Source organism: Myotis yumanensis, unplaced genomic scaffold (genome assembly GCF_028538775.1).
Source record: "Myotis yumanensis isolate MYYU_CA2020_CCGP unplaced genomic scaffold, mMyoYum1.0.hap1 SCAF_9, whole genome shotgun sequence".
Taxonomy (NCBI): Eukaryota; Metazoa; Chordata; class Mammalia; order Chiroptera; family Vespertilionidae; genus Myotis; species Myotis yumanensis.
This window is the reverse complement of record NW_027223760.1, coordinates 67,044,274-67,063,158: the sequence shown is the minus strand read 5'-3', so window position 1 is coordinate 67,063,158 and position 18,885 is coordinate 67,044,274. Positions and strand designations below refer to the sequence as shown.

The 18,885-nt window shown below is 53.0% G+C and overlaps 1 protein-coding gene across 5 annotated transcripts in view; it reads left to right on the top strand.

Moving 5' to 3' along the window:
- The first annotated feature begins 797 nt into the window (after positions 1-797).
- Positions 798-18,885, top strand: part of PDE1C (phosphodiesterase 1C) — a 306,148-nt gene continuing 288,060 nt past the window's right edge. For 4 of the 5 annotated variants that reach the window (XM_070424538.1, XM_070424542.1, XM_070424540.1 and 1 more), the window contains exon 1: positions 10,136-10,243. In XM_070424538.1, coding sequence (XP_070280639.1) covers positions 10,159-10,243 — 85 coding nt within the window. In that variant the 5' untranslated portion in view covers positions 10,136-10,158. Of the gene's footprint in view, positions 885-10,135; positions 10,244-18,885 lie in introns of those variants that run through there. The other variant, XM_070424539.1, reaches the window with a different exon arrangement.

The window sequence follows — 18,885 nt, the reverse complement described above, 5'->3', positions numbered from 1 at the left end:
CCCATACACCAAAAGGTTGTACATTCGATTCCCGGTCAGGGCACATACCCAGGTTGCAGGGTTGGTCCCTGATTGGAGTGTATATGGGACGCAACTGATCCATGTTTCTCTTTCACATCAATGTTTGTCTCTCTCTCTCTCTCTCTCTCTCTCTCTCTCAATCAATCAATAAAAAACGACAACCATATCCTTCATACCCAGAGAGGTGGCTGTGGGGAGGATGAAGGTGCATTAGGCCTGTTGAGGACCGGTGTTCAAATCCTGACTCCGCCACTTATGAGCTTCGTGACCTGGTGCATAGTACTTAACCTCTCTGAGTTTATGTTTCCACTTGAAAATGGGACTCACAGAGTGTGGCAGGTGGCATTCTCTAACAGAGGTCAGCCCACCTGTCTCTTCCCGCCTCCTCTGGACCAGGAATGTTTGCCACTGGGATCATTCCAGGGGGCTGGAGGCAGCTCCTTCCCCTTTCGAGCTGGTCCCTTTTCCAGTGATGGCCTGCCCATGGCCCCGATGGCTCTGTCCCTTCATGTGCTGCTGGAGAGGATTCAGCAGCACCCAAGGGGACAGGGGCCATTGAGAGAAAAGCGGCCTGTACCTGAGCCCTGGAGAACACTGATGTTGGAGGGGCAGGGGGCGGGCAGAAGGCCAGCCAGGAGGGAGCTGGGTGTAGGAATGCAGGACCAGCCCACGTCAACAGTCAAGACAGGGACTGGTCAGCTGCATCCGACACCCCAGGTGCTCCCCTGCTGATCTTCAGGTGTCTGACCGGCCATGTGTCTTTTCTTTGCTGACAGAGGCAGGAGGCAGGAGGACGGAGGCTGCAGAGGAGATGGACAGCCTGGGGGAAACTGTAGAGAAACTGGAGGGCGCAGGAGAGCAAGGTAAGCCCCACTGTGTGTGGCCCACTTGGTTTGAAGTCTAAACCCTTCTTTCCCCTGCTCCTGCCACAGCTTAAGGAAGCACAGCAGACCAGCACTATGAGTTCCACTGAAATGATGGAAACGCCAAGACGCAGGGTGCTAACGCCCTTCCAGCTCTAGTGGAGCTGGGATTTGAGTCTAGTGCCTCTGAGCCTCAGTCCCGAGCCCTTCGCCCTGGACCAGCCTTGTCTTTCGGGAGTTTCCCAAGCATTTCCAGTCCCACAGCAGCCTCGCTGCAGGATTCGGCACTGTCTCTGTGGGGAAATATCGGGCAGATGTGATCCATCTCAATGTCCTCGCGGCTAATCGTTTCATGATTTCTTGTCTTAACGCCTGCTACTGCGCTCACTGTCCTCCCCCCTGGTCCCTTCTGCAGATTAGGGGTGGGTCCTGGTCAGAAGAGACCACCAGGCATGGGAAGAAGGGCCTGTGGAGTCCTGCCAGCACACGGGCGCCCCCTGGTTGTGCTGGGGGTAAGCACAGCTGGGTGGATAGCCCCTGGGGCCTTTGTCAGGGAGGTTCCTGGTGCTGTGGGCTGGGGCAGTTTGGGACTGTGGGACAGAGGGACCCTGGAGGCTCTGGAGGGTGGAGGGGTTTTATCACACTCGGAAGAGGATTCTACATTTTCCCACGTGACCCCCAGGTGTCCTCAGCTCTGTCACATGGCCTCTCAGCGGCACTTCCCTCCTTGCTTATGTGACAGGGGCACGGGAGCCATTAGGGCTTTAGAGGAACTCTCTTCTAAGAGTTCGGGGTTTTAATCAACCGTATAGAGAAGCGGTTCTCAACCTGTGGGTCGCGACCCCTTTGGCGGTCGAACGACCCTTTCACAGGGGTCGCCTAAGACCATCCCGTGTATCAGATATTTACATTACGATTCATAACAGTAGCAACATTACAGTTATGAAATAGCAACAAAAATAATTTTATGGTTGGGTCACAACATGAGGAACTGTATTTAAAGGGCCAGAAGGTTGAGAACCACTGTTACAGAGGGTTGTGATGCGTTGGGGTAATTCAGACAGTCAGAAGTCCTGCTGCCGGAACCACACTGACTGGCCTGGCTAAGCTGGTCCCCTCTGACCCACCCCTTTACCTGTGACTCCCCCAGCACAGCTCCCTGCATCAAAGCTGCACTGCAGCGTATGAGGCCTGAACAGTTATGGCAGCAGCTGGTGTTACTGAGTGGTTACTACCTGCCTACCTGCTGGGCCCTGCTCTGAGCACACACTGGTCATGGATTAGTCATCTAGTCCTCACACAGCCACAGGAGGCGACTGGGGCGGGGCCCAGGGCCAGGCAGCCAGTAGGGGCAGCGCCAGGATTTGGCCCTGGAGGCTGTTAGCATGAGCATGCGTGGGATGAAAGTGATGTGAGTATGGTGAGGGTGGAAGTGACAGGCGCAATAAAAATAAGCAACCAGCCCTAGCCGGTTTGGCTCGGTGGATAGAGCGTCGGCCTGCGGACTGAAGGGTCCCGGGTTTGATTCTGGTCAAGGGCATGTGCCTGGGTTGCGGGCTCATCCCTAGTGCGGGGTGTGCAGGAGGCAGCTGATCGATGTTTCTAACTCTCTATCCCTTTCCCTTCCTCTCTGTAAAATCAATAAAATATATTTAAAAACAAAACAACAAAAAAACAACAACCAACCACCAGTCAGTTTTGCTCATGCCTTTTTATCACTCTTATCTCAAAAAGAGACTAGTGTTACTATCATCTCCTGCAGGAAACTGTGGGCTGGCCTGCTGGCCTCCGTGCTGGGCGCCTCCCACCTCCTGTCTGTTAGCCGGGTTAGATGAGCATTTGATCACTGTGAGCAGCCTGCAGGCAGGGAACGCGGCCCCGGGCCTGGCCCCAGCAGTGGACTGTGGACTCTGACACCGGGCCTCTAGGCACTCTTGGCATTTTCTCCTTCCTCTCATCCCTCCTACTCCTTTGAGGCGGCTCCATCTCTTCCCATCTTCCCAGGACAGCGTCTGTTGAGAGGTTCTGAGGGTCCCTCTGAGCCAGGGAGGCAGGTCTGTAGTGGTCTAAGGGCGCTGACTTCAGGTGAGCCATCTTCACGACGCGGGTTTTCTCGGCTCCCTTTGTGCAGCAGGGAGCCCAAGGGAGGGGGTTGTTGCATGGATGGGAGCCAAGCCCACAAGATCCTTGGGAGGGTGGGGTAGGGAGAGGCTTGGGGCTCCCTCCCAGGGGTGGAAACTTCAAGGGCAGGTCAAGGGCAGTACATGTGAGGGGCACAGTTCTGTCTTCCAGGGGGGGATGGGAAAGAAATAGGACCCACCCGTGGGCTCTGACGAGCACGCTTCCCCTCCTTGTTGATTCCCATGGAGTAGATTTACAAAGAGGTTGGAACAGTGAGAGTGGGTGCCGGAAACTTGACCCTTTCAGGAGATGAGGAGAGGCAGCCGAGCCTGGTGGAGGGAGGCCTGGCGAGCATAGTGGAGGCCTGGCGAGGTGTCCGATGGCCCCATTGAGAGCTCACGCCCCCTTGTGTATCCAGCCGCAGTTCCCTCTGTGGGACAGGAATTGCTGTGCAGGCTGACGACCATTCTGTAGGTGAAAGGGCCTGGCAGGGTCTGCAGTGGGGCACTTGACAAACATGAGTTAAAAATGAAGAAAACTCCCAGAAGGACCCTGTGATTTTTCTCCTACGTCTTTCGATTTAATCAGTGACTTCAACCCTCATGTTTACCCTTTCCACTGTTATTTCCATCCTGCAGTGGTTCAGTTCTTCTTGTGATTTGCTTCCATCCGTCACACGTTCTGAGTCAGTCCCATGGTGTTTGCTGAGTGCAGGCCGTGTGTCAGTGACATCGCTCTGTGGCCTAAAGGGTAACTTGTAAGTCAGAGGGAGAATGAATTAAGCCCAGAGGGGTTGAGGGGTCTAACATGGGCAGGGCCGCCATGGGCCAGGCACTGGGCTGAGTGTCTTACACATGAGACTATCTCTGTATTTATCCAAGTCCCCCCGTGAGAAGAGGAAACCAAATCACCTCTGTTCTCCCAAGTGCCCTTTGCTGGTTTCAGAGGCTCTTTGTTAAAAACTCAGTTGCCAGCCCAGCCAGTGTGGCTCAGTTGGTTGGGCATCATCTTGTGCACTAAAAGGTCACTGGTTCTATTTCCCATCAGGGCACATGCCTGGGTTGAGGGCTCTATCCCAAAAGGGGGTGTGCAGGAGGCAGTCCATGTATGTTTCTCTCTCAAATCAAAAAAACACATTAAAAAAAAGCTTGGTTGCCAAATGTATGTGCAAGAATTTATCACAATGGGGGGGGGGGGGCGCGGGAAGGCCTTTTAGTAATTTAAATACCTGACAAAAGCATTTCAGCAAGAAATCATTAATCCTCCCACCTGCTGCCAACTGTGACTCCTTCTTTTGTCATGATAATGTGCCTGTCTGATCCTCCAGGAGAGATCTTTGGGCAGCGGCGTAATCAACATCTGGGAAGATTTGCTTGTGAATCTGAGATTTCAGTCATTCTGCTGATTTAGGGCTGCTTTTTCCACCACGGGGACCTTTATAACTCAGGACTCCAGCCACACGGGCCTGTCAGCTGGTTCCGGCATCAGCCCATCTGGATAGCGGACACGCCTCGCCTCATGTTTTATAAAGTACCCAGAGATCAGGGGTCACATCCCGATGGTGTGGGAGCAGGACTTTCCCATTAGGTCCTGGTTGGATGAAGGGATCAAGTCCCTTCTGAAAAGAGGAGCCAGGAGTGTTCAGGCGATGGCTATGAATTTTCCTTCACTCCATCAGTGGGAGAGACAGACCATGTTACCCCGACTCTGGGAGGATGGTTAGCGCTCATCCCTGACTGAGCAGGCTGATGTGTCTAAAAGCTCCTGTCAGAACCCATCATCAACAATAGCAGAGCCCACCTCCAGGACACGGAGGAGGTGTGTGTGTGTAGCTAGCTGTGTGTATCTGTGTGGGTGCGTGTTTGCTGTCTTTGTTTGAGGTGAATCACTAAGCGGGAAGGGAGTCCTAGATGAACCGAGCTGCCCATGGACAACAGACGGAGGAGAATCTATTACTAGTCATTTCGCCAAATAGGTGGATCCACTCTGGAGTCAGAAAGGCCCTGTGGGGTTGCCTGTCTGTTCTCATTGGTCCCAGCGTCCTTGATAATCCTGTTGCCAAGGTTGCCACTGCCAGCAGGTACCTTCTCTGGGATTTCAGACTCACAGGAAGGAATCGAGCTCCATGATTCCATTCTGTGGTGTCTATTGGAGAGCTTGACATGAGACAGATGCATGTGTAAGACACTCAGCCCAGGGCCTGGCCCATGGCGGCCCCGCCCATGTTAGGCTCCTCAGCCCCCTTTCCCACATCCCAGTGCAGGTGTGTGCTCATTCTTCCTGTAACAGAGTATCCATCTGGGACCTATTGCCGTGCAGATGGTAACCTTGGATGCTCTGTATTTACCCGAGTCCCCCGTCCCCCAGGTCCCCGCCGAGCCTCCCTGGTGGCCTGGGAAAGACTATTCACCAGTTTCTCTCTGCTGTCCCCTTGCCTCTTAACAATCTGGAATTGCTGTGTTTCAAGTTATTTATGTTTTCTAGTTACAGGAAGAAAAAAATCATATGTCAAAAGATGTCATTTTCAGCTACTAAATGATTCTTTTGATTTTCTTCCTGAAGGCAGAGCTATGACACACTTTAAAAGTGTTGATTCCCTTGAACCTTCTGTAACAAGAGCTGTTCTTCCTGGGGCAAAGCTTTATTTATTTCTTTTTTTAAATTTTAAATTTATTTATTATTTGAAGAGGATGTCACATGAGAGAATGTCTGCTTTATTTTTTTATTTTATTTATTTTAATTTTTTTATTGATTTCAGAGAGGAAGGGAGAGGGAGAGGGAGATAGAAACATCAATGATGAGAGAGTGAGTCATTGATCAGCTGCCTCCTGCACACCCCCCTCTGGGGATTGAGCCTGCAACCCGGGCCTATGCCCTTGACTGGAATCGAACCTGGGACCCTTCAGCTCACAGGCCGACACTCTACCCACTGAGCTAACCAGCTAGGGCAGAGCTTTATTTTATATGATGGTAGTGGGTGAGGGTGCTTTGCCAAGTGCTTGGCTTTAGACAGGAAGGTTACAACTCTGATCCCAGGTAGGCTTTCCCTCCCCTCTGGGCACACGGATGTAAATTGTGTCCGCACCTGGTGACCTGGAGGTCAAATTTGGTCAAAACAGTGGAGAGGATAGGGTTTCAAAGGACCCGTGTTTACCAAACGCTCTTTTCTTTCCTAAGTTCACTTCCCAGACCCCTCTTGTGGTTTGGTGGGGCTCCATGGCTCACTTCTGGCCAATGGAACTGGGGAGAAGAGACAGGTGTTTCTTCCAGGACTGGGCCCTAAAGTTCTTCTTTGTGGCTCTCCCCCATTTCTCTCTCCCTTCTGTCCCAGGTACATGCAGAGTGGCCATTGGAGGACACAGGGGACCGGGGGGCTGGTGGAGAAACCAGATGGAAGGAGCCTGGGTCCCTGAATAACTCCACAGAACAAAACCCAGCCCCCTGTTTATATTGGGCTTTGTAATGAGCAAGAAATAAGGCTGTATTGTGGTGCCAGGCCACTGGACTGGGTATTATTACAGAGGCTAGCTATGCAGACTAATAGGGATTTGGCACATAGTAGGTATTTAATCAATATTAGTGTGTGTGTGTGTGTGTGTGTGTGTTTCCTGTTGGTCTCCAGGAAGCATGGAATACCAGAGTACTCTCAGGTGGGCTGAGAGGGAAGAACATTCCAGGTCAGGGTCATACATTACATCTCGGGAGAAATTAATCTCCACATAATTAATCTTGGCTAATGACTGGATAAAGCTATTAATATGTATATTGTTTCTTTCCTGTCTTCCTTCAACAAACATTTGTTAGTGTGCCTTCCTGGTTAGAATCCATTCCAGTAGTTAAAAAAGATCAATTCCTTTCCAAACTTATTTTAAAGGGAATAAACTAAACTAAAAGTTATCCAAGCCCAGACAGGTGTAAGGTGTTTACTATGACCCAGGAGTCAGCAAACATTTTCTGTCAGGGTCAGGTAGTAAATATTTTTGGCTTTGCAGGCCAAACCATCTTGAGCACAAACTACTCAACCTGGCTCTAGTTTAAAAGCAGCCATAGACAAAATGTAAATACATGAGTGTAGCTATGTTTTAATAAAGCTTTTCTTGTGGATACTGACATTTGAATTTCATGTAGTTTCAACATGTCACATAACATGTTCTTCTTTTGTTTTTCCCCCCAAACACTTAAAAATGTAAAACTCAGCCCAGCCAGCGTGGCTCAGTGGTTGAGCATTTACCAATGAACCAGGTATATCTACCAATGAACCAATGAGCATCTACAAATTGAGCCCACAGTTCGATTTCCTGGGTTGTGGGCTCGATCCCCAGTGGGAGGCCTGTGGGAGGCAGCCGATCGGTGATTCTCTCTCATCATTTATGTTTCTATCTCTCACTCCTCCCTTCCTCTCGTAAATCAATAAAAATACATTAACTTTTTAAAATAGTAAAGCCCATTTTTAGCTCAGAGACGTGACAGAAACAGGTGTCTTGGTTTGATTTCAGAGGCCTTCTCGAAGGAGCATTTCTGAAGGAGCAACGCTTCTTTTGGCCTCAGTCTCGAACCCGTTCTCTCTTAGCTTATGTAACGCCGACCTTCACCGCCACTCTGTTTGGTGGAAGAGCCCACACGGCGAAGGCTGCTTTAAGACTCCGCACTCAAAGCAAGGCGCTGAGTGGTTCCGTAGGTGTGCAATCTCGAAAACTGGGCAGAGAGATAATGAGTCTTGGGAGGAGCGGTTTAGAAACAGTTCTAATTGTGCAGGCAGGTTATTTTTACCAGCCTTCTTCTTATTTTTATAGATTACATTTCAAAAAGCTCTTCTGCTAAGAGCGATTAAAGACCAAGTTTTAATTTCCCTCCAGGAAAAAGTTCCATTGCGTTGGGATATTTTTCTCTGTCATCTACGAGAGGCTGTAACGCAGCGCTCAGCTCCTCGCTGCACAGCAGGCAGGCGCTTCTGCTAAAGGTTTGGGGAAGTGGGGGGAATGCAGGGAAGTGAGAACCATAAGAGACCCTTGGTGGTGACTATATTAAAAATACATAGTGTGGTACGTAATATAGATAAGGTTTTCTTATAAAATTAGTGGTGAGAACAATCACTCGAATAGATTATTGTCATGGAGAAGAATTTCCCACAGTGTCTACTTTACAGAATTGGGAGCCACCTGATGATCGCAGTAATGGGATGCCCAGTGCTGGCCTAGGTTGCACTCGTTTCCTCTCCAGCCTCATTGTAGGCAAGACTCAGGGATGTCTATGCTCAAGGTCACATACCTGACAAGTGGTAGAGCCAGATTTCAGGTCTGTCTATCCATAGAGCCCTCTGCACGCTCCCACACTGTAGCCTTTTCCAGTCTCACTGCAGGGTCTGAGCTGAGGTGCCCTGGAGCCCGTGACACACCCATCCCCTCGGGATCACTTAATCTTGCCATCATCCTAAGCAAACTATCCATGTGCGGGTGGCTCCAGGTCTTCCTTAAGAGAATTCGTAACTAAAGTTCCAAGTACATCTGTCATTAAAAAATACTTTTTTCTCCAAAAACATATGGTCAATTGAAGAAGATTCAATTCTGGAGACATTCATTCACCTGGGTTCCAGCGGGCTTGAGAGTGTTATGGGTCCCCTGAAATGTTATGCAGAACACAGTACATGTATACACATGTATGTACATGTGCCTTTCTTGGGAGAGGGTTTCTAATTTTAGTGGGATTCTGGACCCACTGCTCCCTAAACTCAATTGGAGCCGTATTGACAAATGTTTGTTAATTGTGTCAAATTTCATCACAACAAAGGAGGTTAAATTGATCGTAGTCCCACAGTCACCTGAACAAAGATGGCACTGTCATTCCACGTGACACGGGGTGAGCACCACCAAGGGACTGGTTGGGCTCCGGTTTCAGCCGTGGACACAGAGCAATGCAGTTGTAAGCGCCTAGTAACGGCCTGCGGGTGGGAGGGGATGATGGCCCCTGTGCACACTTTGCCTGCATCAGTCACTCTAGGTGCTGGGAGGGCCAGTGACTGGTGTCCTAAAAGGAAGCACCTGTGCCCACGCTGGGTTTTCTAGCTGCAGGACCTTAGTCAAGCCTCTCTCTGCTTGTTTCCTCCTTTGTAACAACAGGGTCAGCTGTGGGGTTGGTAAAATCTCTCCCACCTCCACAAGTACCTGGAGTCTCACGTTTGGCTAAACCCAACGGCAGAGAGCTGGGAGGAGCGTTGGAATGAGCTAGAGCAGTGGTTCTCAACCTTGGCTGCACATTAGAATCACCTGGGAATCTTTTTAAAATCCTGATTTCTGGGCCTCATCCTCCGGAAATTCTGTTTCTTTGTTACTAATGTTGTGGCCCCACCCCATAACAAAGAAACAGAATTTCCGGAGGATGAGTCCCAGAAACCAGGATTTAAAAAAGATTCCCAGGTGATTCTAATGCGCAGCCAAGGTTGAGAACCACTGAGCTAGAGCGTGGCTGTAAATTGCGCAGGGCAGAGGCTCTGTGAAGGCGGTTGGCCGCAGTTGTGGATTCCTTGATAATCATCTCCGGCCCGGGCAGTGGGGAAGTAATGGGGCGCAGGCTGGTTCGGGGGACAGGCGCGGGGAGGAAGTGGGCGTGGCGGCGTTCCCGACTTCCTTGTTTGGAGTAAACTTCGGCGGCATCTGCCCGGCTCCGCTGTTTGCTTTTCCATCTGCTGATGTGCTTCCTGGGAGCGCTCCTGCCTGCCAGAGAAAACATCTAGAAGCACGACGCCAACTCCGAGCCTTTCCCTTGGGTCCCCAAACCCCACCAGCCTCCAGGGAGGGGCAGGCGAAGCCCAGAGAGAACGTAGCCGCGCCTGCAGCGCGCGGGTTGCAGCGGCTCCCCGAGACGCGGGTGGAAAAGACGCGGATTTCGGCTCCCACGCACCGTGCGCGCCTCCCCGTCTCTGCGCCCCGGGTTTCTGGAAGTTGGCATTGGAGATGGGACGCTTGCCGCGCTGGCTGACTCCGTGGTGCGCCTAGTGCATTAGCGGACTTCGCGCTCGCTCGCTCGCTGCAGCCGGAGGCGCCGGACCTGCGGGGACAGCGCGGCGGCCGGGGGCGGGGACCGGGCTGCGCGCGGGGAGTGGGCGCCGGGCTACGTGCACCGCCGCTGGGGGGCCCGCCACGCCAGCGACCGAGCCATGACGGACGCCAGCAGCAAGAAAGAGGGTTTCAAGAAATGCCGGAGCGCCACGTTCAGCATCGATGGCTACAGCTTCACCATCGGTGAGAACTTTCCACCCCCCCCCCCCCATCCACTTGGCTTGGGCCAGGACCCTTTCGGGTGGGGGCGAGGGTGCTGTCCAAGTGTGGGGGGGCGGGCGGGCAGGCCGGCTGCGAGGCGCTCGACAGGCGGGAGCCCGGGGAGCGGCGACAGGGCCGGGGAGTCGCGCGCGTGTGGCCGCGTCGCGCGTGGGGTTGTCCCCGCGGCGCCCCCCGCCACCCCGACTCGGAGCCCCTCCAAAGCTGTGTCAGAAGCACACCTCCCGAAGGGCCTGTTTCCTCGCTGGGATTTTAGGAACTCAGCTCGGGAGGGGATAGAGATTGGGATGGAGGCAGAGAGATGGAGATAGAAAAAGCGAGAGGGAGCTCAGCGACAGAAAGACACACAGAGGGACACCCGGAGAGACAGACTGACAGGCACCTGGACAGAGACATTAATGGAAACAAGACACCAGGCCAGAAATACAGAGGCTAACGGATGCCAGGCAGACGCCCATAGAGGAGTGGCAGGTGGGGGACAGTGACGGAGCGAGAGGTGCACAGGGTGGGAGAGACGGGCATGGACATAGGTCTAGACAGAGAGACTGGATGAGAGTTTCTGCACAAGTTGAGAGAGAGAGAGAGAGAGAGAAAGAGAGAGAGAGAGAGAGAGAGAATGAATATGCAGGCAGGGAGGGATGTACCTGTTAGTGAAATATTGGGGGGAAAGCCGTCTCCTGTCCTCTGGGCCCCTAGTGGCTCCGGGTCCCCCCCCCCCTAAAGCCGTCACCAGGAGGGCACCAGAGGGCCGAGGTAGCACCGTGGCCATCAGAAGGAGCAGGAACAGGCGTTCTCTCTGGAGGATTTCTAGAAGCGCAGTTGCTTGGCCCCAGATTATGTGTAGTTTTAGGGATTTTAAAACATTGCGTAACTACCCTCTGGAAATACCCGCTCACTCTCACCAGCAAGCCATCAGGTCATTCACATGCTCTAATGAGCACTGGACACTATAATTTAAAACCAGCTGCTGGTCTGCGAGGCGGAAGGTCGTATCTCAATGCCACACGTTGTTCACTTCTGTTGTAAAACTCCTTTTTATGCTCTTGGCCTGTTTTTCCTCTGGGAAGTTTACCATTTATCAATTTGCAAGTACTCTTAATGGATATACTAGATATTAATTACACAAGTAATCAATACGTTAATTACATAATTATGACTAGATATTAATATAGAGGATGTAATTACTATGTTAGTCACAGAATAATTATGTGATAATATGTATTAATATGTGCATGTAGACACACAGGTACTTATGTCTGTGCGCTGTGTGTGTGTGCCTTTCAAGTGCTGTTTGTCACGTATTTTACAAATATTTCTCCCAATGCCGAGGACTCGCACTCCCCCATCATCAGTGCGGGGCCCTGGCGGCCAGGGCTTGCTCTGAGATCATACAGGTGTCTTGTTGCTCACACCTGTGGCCCAGCTGGCCGCACGGCTTCTGCAGGGAGGGGTGGGAGGACAGTCCCCCTCCTGCAACGCGAGAGAAGAAGCCTAGGGAGACCCCGGTGGTCCCCCGAGCTCCCCCTTTCTCAGGCGTCTGACACTTTGTCATCAGGAATCACTTCCCCGTCTAGGCTGTTAGTTATGCCGAGTCCTGGTCAGGCACGTCACTGAAGGAATTCACAGGGTGGTTCTGGCAGCTTCAGCATCTGACCAGGGGAGGCCTGTGAGGGCAATGGGGGTGTGGGGGCCGAGGGAGGGGAGTGTGGCCCACCCTGAGGCAAGGTCAAGGAGAAACTTCTCTCTGAGAGTGGACATGTCTGGGCTAAGAGGAGGCATCACTTCCGGGGCAGGGAGAGCCTTCAGCTGCGGCTCTCAGTGGGGTGATACTCCCCAGGGTGTATCATACGGGCACGTTGGTGGTCACCCGGCTGGGGCGCTGGGACAGGCTCTACAGTGCCCAGAGGTCAGAGGAATTAAATGCTTTGCAGGGGTAGGGGGAGGAGGGGATGGCCCCCCACAGTGAGGAATTACCCTAAACAACAATAGCACCCCCACGCCCCTGTGGAGAAACACTGGGGGGTCCCTCTGACATGCAAGTCTGACTGGCCCTGCACTGGCTCCTGAATGGCCTAGTCCCTGGCTGCAGGTCAAGGGCAAGGTAGCTTCAGGGTGTGGAGCAGGCGCTGAGCTGGGTGCTTTACTCAGCCCATTGGGTCGCCTTTCACCACAACTCTGAAAGGAGCTGAAATGACCCCAATGTAGGAGAAGAAACTCCTAAGACCGGACAGGAAGTAATTTCCTGAAAGTCACAGCAGAGTGGGGTTTGATCCTGGCTGCCCTGACTCGCAGCCCAAGGTTTGCCCCAGGCCGTGCTGCCGCCCACAATGGACTTTATTTCTGTCCGAGCCTCTGACTGTCCCTCAACTCCATGGAGAGAGATGGGGGAGTTTCTGCTAAGCCAGCACCAGCTGGGCCATTGCCACTGGTGGGGCGGGTGCTGCTGGCAGGATCAGGTTGAAGAGACTGGGTTGGCTAATCTGCCTCCACGGGCCGGGGGCGGGGGGGGGGGGGGGGGGGGGGGGAGCTACCTGCTCAGTCCTGGGCCTCCCTCTGTCCCAGGACCCGTGGCCTTGCAGCCTCTTTATATCATTTCCTCAGGCCCCGAGGTCAGGCTTGTGTGCAGAGATCTTAGAAACACGACTGTGAGGTTGTACGGGTGCCACACCCAGAAAGTGCTGGCAGGGAGCCTCCGAAGTCTGGGAGTTCCCTCCCCAGGAAACCATCGAACTAAACTGGTTGTAACACTTAGCAAAGTGAGGTGCCGGTGGGGGCGGGAGCTGTGCACCATTGTTCCCAGAACGTCCCTGTCCTCTGGGCTTCGGGGGCCTGTTTGGGTTTGGATTAAGTCGTCCGTAGATTCTTTCTTTCTCCAGGAGGCAGCCCGAAATACGAAACACAAAGCATGTCCTTTTTCTCTTTAATTTTATGTATTCAATTGACTGGGGTGACATTGGTCAACATGAACATAGAGGTTTCATGTGTGGATTACCACCTGAGGGGGCCTCCTTTTACAGCTGAGAACGTGGGGCTCAGGGAGGGCCCTCATTCCCATCTCCCTCCAGTGATGACCTCCAGGGGTCAGGAGGATTGGAAGTTGGTGGCATAGAGCAAGGAGCCGCTTCCTTCAAGAACGAACCTGGCCCAGGATGTTGTGGAAAATTTTAGGCCCGTACTGAAGAGGTGTTGCTAACAGAGGGATGTGTTTCCTGTAGCAACGGCCCCTGGCTCCCCTGCCGCCGTGTTCTTCTCTGTGAGATTGTCCCCGAGGAGGAAAGAGAAGGGGCCCCGAGATAGAGATCGGAGACCCCAGGGGCTGGGGTGAGGGTTCTCTGCCCCGCCCTTGGACTTCGGGGAGCTGGGAACCCACACTGAGGGGGCAGGTCTGCTGGTGGCTACTCCTCCCAGAGGGGTTCGGGGTGGACAGGGCTGGGGGTGGTCCAGGCCAGGGGGACTTGGCTGCAGGCACTGGGGGTGTGGCCCCCTCTCCAGCCCAGGCACGGAGGCTGGCCCTGGCTGAGGACTTGCTCACCCCGGGTGCATGTGGCTGAGGACTTGCTCATCCCAGGTGCATGTGGCTGAGGACTTGCTCACCCCAGGTGCATGTGGCTGAGGACTTGCTCAGCGCAGGCTGGTCTTGGTGCTCTCGGCCAAGTGCCTTGTCTGTGTGGGTGGAGGCGAGACCTCTGGGCCTTGTACACCTGAGTGCGGGTGACGGTGGGGAGCACAGAACCGAATAAGGGTGTAAGTGAAATGTTCTGGAGCCACCTGCCAGTACCACTTCCCGGGCTCCCCGTCCTCCTCACATCTCTCCGAGGACTGGAGCAGACTGTGGCACGAGGGGTCGTCAGACGTCACGGTCCTTGCTCTGACATTCACTTCCGCCTCCTAGTCCCCATCCTGCCTCTTAGTCACTTCCCCTCTCTGAGCCTCAGTTTCCTTATATGTGAAGCGGGGGGCATGACCCTCAGTTACAGAGCTTGGGCAGGGTCAAGTGCAGCTCAGGGAAGTCTGCTTTGTTAACTCTGAAATGCCTTTTGTTATCAGGAACACTAATACTTAATACTTGTTCAACGAGGCTTTAGCTTGAAGAGTGAGGCCGTCACCAGGAGCCGTGACGGTCAGCCAGCGATCGGAGTGCACAGCTGTGGGGCGCATGCCAGCTTGGAGCTCACATTTATGGGGGGGGGGGCTGGGCTTTGGAGCCTCACAAAGACCTGTCATGTTGGCTGTTGAGGCATTTAGCTCCTCTGAGCCTCAAATTCCTTCTCCGAGTAACCGGCTGGTGAGCCCTTCCTCCTGGGTGGACCACAGCCAGGCGAGCGAGGTGCCACGCACAGTGCCTGGCTGTTACCTTGTGGGTGTTTGCCCAGGGTCTGCTCCCGTGACCTGAAATCACACTGTGTCAGAGCTGGTTCTGGTGGGAGTGGGTGAGGGTCGTGGTGTGACCCTGAGGGTTTGTGGGTCACTCTGGGGCAGATGAACGGGTGGCCCTGCCACCCTGTACATCCGTGCTGGCCCCTGATGCCAGATGGGAGCAAGAGCAAAGTGTGCCCGGGCATCCTGCTGCTCTCCATGGGCTCCTGTGCCCGGCATGGCCACCCAGCCTCCACAGACCTGGGCGGAGCCATGGGCAGAGTCCTGAGGAGGGGCTCTGGGTGGCTCCTGACGGCTCCTAGACAGAAGAGCGCTGGTCACCCGGCAGGCCGAGCCAGAATTAGAATCTTGACATTTTCAGCCAGTTCCCCTGCCCCCACCTTCTCCAGAGACGGGGAGAAGGGCTGGAAATGGAGTCTCCATAAAACTCCCAAAGGGTGGGGTTCGGGGAGCTTCCAGGTCGGTGGACGCATCCACATATGAGGGTGACACACCCCGCTCCCCAGGACAGAAGCTTCTGTGCTCCAAACCTCCCCCCCCGCCATCTCGTCCATGTTCATTTGGCTGCTCATCTGTATCCTTCATCAACTCCTCTAATAAACCGGTAAATGGGAGTGCTCTCCTGAGTTCTGTGAGCTGTTCCAGGAAATATCAAATCCAAGGGGGAGGAGGTCATGGGAACCTCCGATTTGTAGCCAAGTCGGACAGAAGTTGTGGGAACCTGGGGACCTGCCACTTGCGATTGGCATTTGAAGTGGGGGGCAGTCTCCCATGGGACTGAGCCCTTAACCTGTGCATCAGATGTGGCTCCAGGTAGATGGTGTCAGAATTGAGTTACATTGTAGGGTGCCCAGCTGGTGTTACAGAATTTCTTTGTGAGGAGAGAACCCCACAGATTTGGTGACCTGAAGTGTCAGAAGTGAAGTGTTCTGGCCCTGGCTGGTATTGCTCAGTGGTTAGAGAGTTGCCCATGCACCAAAGGGTTAAGGGGTCGTTTCTCCAGACAAGGGCATGTACCTGGGTTGCAGGTTTGCTCCCCACCCCCATTTGGGGTGCGTTTGGGAGGCAACCAGTCGATGTGTCTCTCTCATGTTGATGTTTCTCTCTCTCTCTCCCCGCCTCCTCCTTCCTCCCTCTCCCCCTTCTACTCTCTCTAAAAAGCAATGGAAAAAATATCCTCAGGTGAAGATTTAACAAAAAAAGAAATGGAGTGTCTGTGTGAGGAACAAAGGAGGGAAGACTGGAGTTTTTCCTAATATAGATAATCACTGGACTAGACTCAAGGAAGGAACCAACATGTCAGCGTGTGCCTGGGCCTTCCGGCCACTTCCCTTTCCGACATGACATTCTGGTGGGAAATGGTGGAGATTTCCCAGTGTCTCCGCTTGCCTGTGGGGCTGGTCTATTCCATTCGTGTGGGATGTGCAGCCTTGACTTTAATTCATGTGACTAGAGTTGTTTGTCATGAACAGTGAATGCGACCACAGGTTAACAGTACGGAGCACCTGGCACGGGTCCTGCCGGGTGTGGAGGCGAAGAGTATGGGTCTGGAGCTGGATTGCCTGGGTTTGACTTTTGGCCGCACAGTTTATTTGCGGGGTGGCCTTGGACAAGTTAGTTAACCTCTCTGTAGTTCCATGTGTTCGTCTGTTAAGAGGAGATAATTTTAGCACCTGTCTCCTGGGGTGTTGGAGGATGACATGAGTTAATGTACATCAGGCACTTGGAACAGTGGCTGGCATGTAGTTTTAGATAAATGTTTGTTATTATATTATTTCCATCATCATAATATTATTACATATTCATAACAGAGACCCATAATAATATATTTCTACAATTTTATTAACATGAAAATAATAATCACCAGCTCTGAGTCTTGCTGGACCAAACACCGTATGTACTGTTCTTAAAAAGCTGTAAGGATGACCTTGACCTACTTTCATTGTTCAAGGTTTGCCTTTCCTATCAAAGGCCATTTACTTACATGTTGTTGGGCATTGGTGTCTGATCCTGTATAATTAAAAAAATATATTTTTATTGATTTTTAGAGAAAGAGAAGAGGGGAGAGGGATAGACAGAAACATTGATGAGAAAGAAACACCATCGATCAGTTGCCTCCTGCACACCCTGCACTGGGGTTGAGCCAGAACCCGGGCATGCTCTCTGACTGGGAATGGAACCAGTGACCTCTTGGTTCCTGGGTCGATGCCCAACCACTGAGCAACACTGGCCGGGATACAGTTGTTCTTGAGGAATCCCTGGTGGACTTGCAAATGTTCCCATCTCCCTAGCAGTTGATCATCTTTCAGGATTCAGTGCGTCCCTTGCGATGGCTTTGTGAAGTGAGTCCCTGTGTGGATGCTCAGCTCTCCTCTGCCAGGGGCTGGGGGGAAGGAAGGTGGTGCAGGAGACCTGGGCTCCAGACCCAGTCCCTGCGGCTGCAGTCCCCATGCTGCTGGAAAGCTCATCCGTCTCCTGAGGCTCCTGCCTCATGTGTCAGCGGACACCGCTTCCTTCGTCGCTGTGTTGTTGGAGAGACGAGTAGGAGGAGGATGTAGGAACCTGGCCCACTCTGGGTGCCCATTGACTGGTAGCTGCTGGTAGTGATGATAGGGAAGCTCTGGAACCAAGGGAGCGGGCAAGGCTCCCAGACCCACAGCGGCTTCCCTGGATGGCGCTCACAGCCTGGCCCCGGCTGCCTCCCCCAGCCCCCACCAGCCACTTATGTCAAGTGCTGTCTGGGCTGCCAGGCTGTCTTTGTTTTCGGGTAGGACTTCCCAACAGGCCGCGGCTGGAGCTCCTGCCTCAGCCTGCCAGGGCTTCCAGATGGGTCTGGGTAACACTGTCAGCTGGTCTGGGCAGAGCTGGTTGGCACTTCCTGTGCTGTTTGGCAGGCAGGCGCCGGAGGGTGGTGGGAGCTTGGCCTTGGCCTTTCCCATGAAACCCTGGGGGCGCTCGGTAGTGGGTTTTACTTGTCGGGCAGTATTTGCTGAATGGAGAGTAGACCACCAGAGACTATGCCCGTGCGCGCTGGCCCACGGATGCCGCCGCGAGGGTTGTTCCTCTGCGAGGAAGTCACAGGGCCTGTTTCGACGACCCCTGCTTTCCTGGCTTTGGTGCAGACAGCTGGGCTCCCTCTCTTCTTGGTGGCAGCATAGTGTAGCTCAGGTGGGATCCCACGGGCTTGGGAAGGGAAATAAGAGGAGGGTCAGTTACCTTGGACTTGATCACAAATAACCACTAGGATTGGGCCGGCCTTTTGGATTGATGGTCTAATTCTACCAGAAAAGCTTTCACAGGTGAGGGGCCGATGGAGCGAGGGTTTCAGAGCAGGGCTTCAGAGTTCAGGTCCCGTGCGCGCCTCTTTTCCCTTTTAATTTATTTTTCATTGGGGAATGCTCTGTTGGACCTGCCAAACTGTATATTTTATTCACCGGACATATTTTTTTGTTTGTTAATCCTCATCTGAGGATATTTTTCCATTGATTTTTAGAGCTAGTGGACGGGAGGCGGAGAGACAGAGAGAAAGGAACATAGTTGTGAAAGGGACACATCCATTGGTTGCCTCCCACACAATCGAGCCTGCCACCGAGGTATGTGCCCTTGACCAGTATCAAACCCGGGACCCTCAGTCTGCAGGCCGGCGCTCTATCCACTGAGCATCCTGGCTAGGGCTCCCCAGGCATGTTGACTATCGGAGATCATCTCAAAGAATGATTGTGGTGCGTGTGGTGGGAAGCCCAGAAGCTGAGCTGCTGAGCTCTGATGCTCACCATTCATGAGGCATCGGACTACTCTCTTGACCTTCCTGAATCTTCTTTCTGAGTCTTGTAAAGCGGGAATAATAACACCTGTGTGCGACATGACGTATGTTAAGTGCCTGCCAGACCTGAAGGTGTTTCGGCTGCCTCAGAGGTTTGCCCTGGAATCACAAAATAGGGGGAACCTGCAGCCCTCGGAAGCTCTCTCTCTCCGAGAGGCCCCGGGAAGAAGCTGGCATTGCACAGGGCGCCCCGTTTAACACAATAGGATTTAGGCAGCGAGTGGGACAGTGGATGGATTTTTATTTTATTGATTTTTAAAAAATATATATTTTTTATTGATTTCAGAGAGGAAAGGAGAGAGAGAAAGAGAGAAACATCAACGAGGAGAGAGAACCATTGATCGGCTGCCTCTTGCAAGCCCCCTACGGGGATTGAACCCATAACTTGGGCATGTGCCTTGACTGG